Genomic DNA, 6512 nt, shown 5'->3' with positions numbered 1-6512 from the left:
AGGCATCTGAACATGGACCTTGAGATCATGTTCAATCCATGTGCTGGTAGTTAGGTTATGGGGTTTGTTGAGGTTTCACCCTCCTGCTATGAGGACAGCAAAGGCCTCTACCATCACCTAAGGAGTGTTCCCATGTCAGGATTGCTACCGTGCTTAAACGTATGGTAGTAGATTCAGTGGCATATGGTGACCCTCGTCGTACAGATGATATCTATTCAGTCAGCAAGGCCGGTAGTACCGACGGTGGAGTTGGTACCATGTCCATAAGAATAGGAAGTTTGCGGAGAAAAACCGTGGCAGAGGAGTTTTGTCATATCGTCACCATTTTGTGAATTACAATGCTAGGGCTGGAAATCTTGTCTATATATGTCGATGGATGTGCACTGTGGAAAATGGATCGCATTTTTTTCTTTCCATCCTAAGGCTTTCTGAAGCTTCGAAAGAATCACTCACAAGGGATGCATGCATGCAACGGCGGAGCTTCGTGGGGGCGAACCTGGGCCATCGCCCCCCCAGCAAAAATGAATTTTTTTTACTACCCCTATGTATACATACAGCCCACAGGCCCAACTGCACAGGCCCGCTTATCAACTAGGCCTAGTCTACGATGCCTGGAGCCCTGGATGCAGCGACCAACTCCATACTCCAGAATCTTGATGAAATGAGATCAGATGATGGTTGGGAAGCCTTTTTTGATAGGGTTGTTGAGTTCTGTGTAAATCATTCCATTGATATTCCAGATCTGGGGGAAACTTACATTATGCGTGGTGGTCGTGCTCGTCGCCAACCAGACCGTTTTACTAAGGAACATTATTTCCGTGTGGAAGTATTTCGTGCAACACTTGATACTCAGCTACATGAATTAGAATTCAGGTTCAATGACAAGGTACTGGATCTTTTGACCACAAGTGCTACTCTAATCCCCAAAAATAAATTCAGATCTTTCAAAGCTGATGATATTTGCGAGTTGGTGAAGAAATATTATCCAGCAGATTTCACTCAACAGGAAATCTATGGATTGGAGCAACAGCTAAAACACTTTGTTGTGGACGCCTCCAATGATAAGGAGTTGAAAAATGTGTCAACCTTAACAAATCTTTGTCGATATCTCTTTGAGTCAGGGAGGCATTCTATCTACAATTTGGTTGATCGATTGTTGCGATTGCTTCTAACTCTTCCAGTTTCTACAGCAAGTGCCGAGCGAGCTGTTAGAGTACGTAATGGGCCTAATGGCCTGGGCTGGCGGTATAGCCCGTTAATCTTAGGGTTAATCAGAGATAAGGGTCGCTTGCTTAGGGGTCAAGTAAGCCTTGCTTGGGAGTCAAGTAAACCTCTTTATATAAAGAGAGGAGATGTATCAATCTAATCAAGCAAGAATTAAGAAGGAAATCCCTTCCCTCTTACCCGGCCGTGGGCAAAAAGGCCCCCGGCCGGCCCTCACGCGCCCTCCTAGCAGCGCCATAACACGAGCATTCTCTACTTTGAAGATCATCAAGACAAGGCTACGTAATACTATGGAAGATGATTATCTAGCCAATAGCTTGCTAGTAAACATAGAGAGTGAAATTGTGGAGAAGTACAGCTATGAAGATGTTCTTGTGCACTTTAAGGGTGTAAAGAAACGAAGGGCTGATCTGTAGTGAACTGGATCCTCCATGGTTAAATAGTATTTTGGGTATAGTTTCTTTTGTTCTGGAGCTGGTCAATAGTGAACTGAATGTTCCACGGTTAAATAGAACTTTGTAGTGAACCTAATTCTCTACTGATTAGAAATGTATTTTGTAAGCTAATCTGGAGAAGATCAATATAATTATCTAAGTTACTTGATATTTGCAACATCTAACTTGTTGAATACGTACGATTTCATATTTGTTTTTTTACAGCTTCGCCCTTCCAAAGATTTCTTTCAAGCTCCGCCACTGCATGCATGTACCACAAGCCAAATGATTGGAGACAGTAGTAGTATGTGCAACAAAATTCAGGAAAAATCCAGTGGTTTCTGCATTTTGATTGGAGCATGAGTTAACTGTGCTTTCTTTCTTACGTTTTCTTGCTTGTGAATTTGCCATCATGAACTGTCCATTATTATAGTATATGCGATATTCTTTCATTAATGAAATCGTGGAATTATTTATCTCGGTACATTCATAGCATCTCATGCATGGTCTGTGTTTGATGCTGTCAAGATTCAGTGTCTTCCTTGCTGCAACTAATCTTTCATCAGTTCCTTGACAATACTACATTCTTGTCTGAACCAACAATGTCAGAGAAGCCACTCCTAGCTACAATAGAGATTTTAGTTACCCACTTTTAAGATACTTCCATTGCTTAAGAAACCTAAGAGAGATGCATTGCCGTTCAAATTACTTGCAACTTGAAACACTTTTTGCTTCTTGCAAAATGCTAGTGTAGAAAGGTTTGACGTGAGATAACCAGTTCGCATCCTACCAGTACTACTTAGTAGCATCTCAGCAGATACACTTGCAGTGCTGTCGACAGAGAATAATCCACAAAAAGAGGAAACTGCAACCATGTCAGATCAAAACAAAGACATCAATTCAAGCAGGATTACAGGAAATAACAAAATGTTTATGTCTTATACAAGAGCCGATCTAAGACTGTCTAATAATCATAAATACTTGTAGGCTCATCATGTTATTTGGGAACCAGTCGGTCTTTTTGCTTCTCCTTCCGACAGGATATTGATTTTCACTCTTCTTGCTTGTTCCTGCAGGTGAAGGGCTTATTTAGGAGAAAGGCTCCTCACTCTTTCACCTCGGGAACCGGCAGCAAAGCTCAAGAGCACTTTCTTCTTCTTCCTGAAAAAGGAACATCCTTTCACTTTCACGACGATCGACTTGAGGCCAATCGTGCTGGCGGATCGCCCCATGTGTTTCCCTGTTGCTTCACCTGCGCACCGAGCAAGACGAGACCGCCCTTTACGATCCTCCAAGCAGCCAGCAGAAGCCCCGGCCTTCCTGTTCTCCTTGACGTCCGTCACGGTCACAAAGGTCTTTTTCTCCTTGGGTGTGATGTGTAGAACATCCATCTTTACTCGCGGAGCCGCTGTCCACGTTATTTCCATGTTTAATCGGCCAGACCTGCTACCGCCGCCTGTGAAATCATTTTCAGCAAAGCGACGGTAAATGCTGTCATTCTGCTTCCGTGTTTGCATGAGGCGGCTCACCGGATCGCCGTTCGTAAGGCCCTGCAGTGAGTTCTGCAAAAGCACAAATTGAGACTCAACTATCAAGCACCAGATAACAAGATCCACTGCTTTGTTGATGTCTCAGCAAAACTTGAAAAAATGAACAAGACAAGGTGTGTGTATATAGTAATGCGTCTGTAAGATCACATAAGATTCAAAGCTATATGGAGTAGCATTTGTGGTTGCAAACAGCACTCGACTTGGTTTGGTAGGTTAGCTGTCAATGGCAAAGGGAAAGGGCCACCTTTAGAAGAGGTGGAACAGTAGCAAGAAACAAGGAAATGATGAAAAAAACACCTATGTTTTCTTCTCTTCTTCTATTTCCTAGCATTGTAGCGGAATCAGTATGAAGCATTGTGCCACTCAAGAGGTGGAACAGTAGCAAGAAACAAGGAAATGATGAAAAGAACACCTATGTTTTCTTCTCTTCTTCTATTTCCTAGCATTGTAGCGGAATCAGTATGAAGCATTGTGCCACTCAAGAGGCACGCACACACTTGCCTAACTCCTGAATTTATCTGCTTCAGTACAAATTCACTCTACCATCGTATTGCCACTTACAATTTCATTTAGACCAAGTTAGCTGGAAATGCATTGGAAGGGAGCGATGTTGATTAGAACGGGCAGCTGGTAAACGTACCTTGTCAGTCGACAGCAGCCATTGGGTGCCTGGTGAGGCGACCGGTCGCAGGAGCGCTCGGCCAGCGAGCCCGAGTGCCCTCGCCGCCATCGCCGTCTCCTGGACGGAGGAGGATGAGGTCTGGTAGAGGCCGCTGGCGACGGCAGGGACGAAATCCTTGTTTTCCTATCCGAGCTATGAGGCACAGGGGAAGAAAAGAGTGATAAATATTTGTACAGATAAATGAAACAAATATTGAAATATGCAGAACTTAATTTATTAATCGAGTGGGATCACTGGGCAGCTATATAAACAGAAGCAATACTGAATAAGCAAAATAAACTAGCCCGAAATAATCTAAATAAACTGGTGGTGAGCTGGGCATTTTATGGTTGATTTACAATATGAAAGTGACCAAATGGTGAGCTATGACAAATGAGTCTATAAACATCACAGTTTATATATATAAACAAAGGTGTGTATGCACACCAAAACATCACAGTTTATCATACAGATACACACCAAAACAGTGGATTAATCTTATATGTGCATATACACATTCTTTAGCTGGGCAGGATACACTCAACAAGTTAGAAGTCCATCTCAGATTATCTGTAAACTGCACAGAAATCACACAATATCTCTAACTTGCAGAAGGGAGACCTCTATAATGGCAATGACATTATTATCTGTAAAACTGCAAAATGCACACAGCCTTCCTTTACCTTGACGGAAAGCGGGCAGAGGTGGTGTCGGCGTCGAAGTGCTGCAGCTGTTAGGGCTCGGGGAAGAGGTGGATCGGGGGCGGCAGCGTCGTCGGCGTCTGTGGCGCGAAGGATCGGACCGGAGTTGGTCTGACGGCCTGACTGGGCTCGGCGGCGGGAGATACTAGGACGGAGCGGGGGCGTCGCTGCGCTCGGGGCTCGGCGGCGGTGGTTTCGGGGGGAGAGGGAACCGGATCCAATCGCCGGAGCAGGCGGCGGCCAGAGATCGGGGAGCGTGGCGGCGTTGAGCCAGGGAGTGAGGGTGAGAAGGGATTTGTTTAAGGCCCGGAGCCCTATCTTACTTAAGGCCGAGCGACCAGGCCGGCCCACTGCTGTTGTATGTAGTTCGTCCGTTTTTTCTCTCTGCGTGTGTGTTTTGTCCGGTTTTTCACTGTTTTGGGCCGGTTTCCTTCTGTTTGGGTTTTCGTGCGGATGGGGCAGTAGCAAGCAATGGCGGTAGAGGACTGGCGGCGTCGATCTGCAGGGATACCAATAGTGTTTAACAGGGAGTAATGCTAGACCCACGTAAACTTACGTGAGGTTTTTACGTAAAGATTGATGTAGACAAAATTATTAATTAAAGAGTACTCGTTGCAAAAAGCACTCCACTTTTCCAGGTCGCGACAAGTGGCGTACATGCAGCGCGCCACTTGTCGCAATCTGGGAGTTTTGCCTTTTTTCGTAGATCTGTTTATTCAAAACATTTTATCTCTTAAACCGTGCGTTCAAATCTTGAACCGTTTTCACCGTTGGATTCCTCGCGTCGAGATCTTCAAAACTAGATCTAATGTTGATAGGTTTTGACGAACTTTTTTTTTCACGAAAAAACCGGATGAAAAAAACCGCGTGAAAAAGCCAGACCGGAAACATGGTTTTTTTCCCTTTCCGAAAGAGGCACGTCCATGCCTCTCGCGAAATTACAACCGTGCCTTTCATGGAAGCAAAACCGTGACTCTTGTGGAAGGAAAAAAACAGAAAACGCGTTTTTTTTCGTTTCCGAGAGGCACGGCCGTGACTCTTGCGAAAGCACAACCGTGCCTCTCGCGAAAACAAAACCGTGACTCTCGCGAAAGAAAAAAAAACAAAAAACGCGTATTTTTTTCCCTTTTGGAGAGGCACAGCCGTGACTTTCGCGAAAGCACGACCGTGCCTCTCACGGAAGCAAAACCGTGACTCTCCCGAAAGAAAAAAAACAAAAAATGCGTTTTGTTTTTCCCTTTCCGAGAGGCACGGCCGTGACTCTCGCGAAAGTACAACCGTGCCTCTCGCGGAAACAAAACCGTGACTCTCGCGAAAGAAAAAAAAACAGAAAACGCGTTTTTTTCGTTTCCGAAAGGCACGGCCGTGACTCTTTGCTAAAGCACAACCGTACCTCTCGCGGAAGAAAAACCGTGACTTTCGCGAAAAAAAAAAAAGAAAACACGTTTTTTCGCGCAAATTTTTTTTTCAAAAATTTATTTTGATCGAAAAGCTAAGAAAGACCGGGGGAAAACCAAAACGTCGGAAAAAACCCGTTTAAAAAGCCGAAAACACATGCGAGAAAATAAAAAAACAAAATCCGAAAGGAGCGTCCAGAGCGCGACATGTGGCAAATGACTGAGAGCGCGCTAAGTGACGCTGATCGTTGCGAGGCTCCTTAACTAGTTGCTCCCTGATGTAGAGGTAATTAATTAGATGAGGATTAGCGGCTGGGGCCCATCCCAATTGAAATCAAGGGAGGAGAGGATTATAGTTAGAAAGATTACATTACTTTTGCGTAGCCTGGTCGTAGATGGAGCATTATCGTTAACAGGGAGCTTCGGCGATAGTATTCGTGGCATTACCGACCCAACAACACTTTAAGCTTTGGCTTGTCGAGTGGCTATGTCACTTGTGGAGGATCTACCCGCATTGTGTTGTCTCAGATTGACACGTAATGGAG

At 44.7% G+C, this 6512-nt stretch overlaps 2 protein-coding genes across 2 annotated transcripts; one reads left to right on the top strand and one right to left on the bottom strand.

Moving 5' to 3' along the window:
• Positions 1 to 607: 607 nt before the first annotated feature.
• Positions 608 to 1640, top strand: LOC125529681. The gene is made up of 2 exons (XM_048694108.1): positions 608 to 1201; positions 1467 to 1640. The coding sequence occupies exons 1-2, from the start codon at positions 608 to 610 to the stop codon at positions 1638 to 1640; spliced, it is 768 nt and encodes a 255-aa protein (XP_048550065.1).
• Positions 1641 to 2503: 863 nt separating this feature from the next.
• LOC125529680 lies at positions 2504 to 4877 on the bottom strand. Its single transcript, XM_048694107.1, has 3 exons — positions 4553 to 4877; positions 3849 to 4022; positions 2504 to 3220 (listed from the first exon to the last, which is right to left on the bottom strand). The coding sequence occupies exons 2-3, from the start codon at positions 3936 to 3938 to the stop codon at positions 2744 to 2746; spliced, it is 567 nt and encodes a 188-aa protein (XP_048550064.1). The 5' UTR covers positions 3939 to 4022; positions 4553 to 4877; the 3' UTR covers positions 2504 to 2743.
• Positions 4878 to 6512: the final 1635 nt, after the last annotated feature.

The sequence above is a fragment of the Triticum urartu genome, unplaced genomic scaffold, assembly GCF_003073215.2.
Source record: "Triticum urartu cultivar G1812 unplaced genomic scaffold, Tu2.1 TuUngrouped_contig_5767, whole genome shotgun sequence".
Classification (NCBI taxonomy): Eukaryota; Viridiplantae; Streptophyta; class Magnoliopsida; order Poales; family Poaceae; genus Triticum; species Triticum urartu.
Note: the sequence above shows the minus strand (reverse complement) of the source record. Positions and strands in the feature narration are given on the sequence as shown.

What these genes read in the sequence shown, in the direction of transcription:
- LOC125529680 (XM_048694107.1), bottom strand. Translation starts at nt 3,938, where the DNA reads ATGGCGGCGAGGGCACTCGGGCTCGCTGGCCGAGCGCTCCTGCGACCG. An exon ending in GGCTGCTGTCGACTGACAAG is followed by an intron (nt 3,221 to 3,848) that starts GTACGTTTACCA and finishes GTGCTTTTGCAG; the next exon opens with AACTCACTGCAGGGCCTTAC.
- LOC125529681 (XM_048694108.1), top strand. Translation starts at nt 608, where the DNA reads ATGCCTGGAGCCCTGGATGCAGCGACCAACTCCATACTCCAGAATCTT. An exon ending in TTTCTACAGCAAGTGCCGAG is followed by an intron (nt 1,202 to 1,466) that starts CGAGCTGTTAGA and finishes AGCGCCATAACA; the next exon opens with CGAGCATTCTCTACTTTGAA.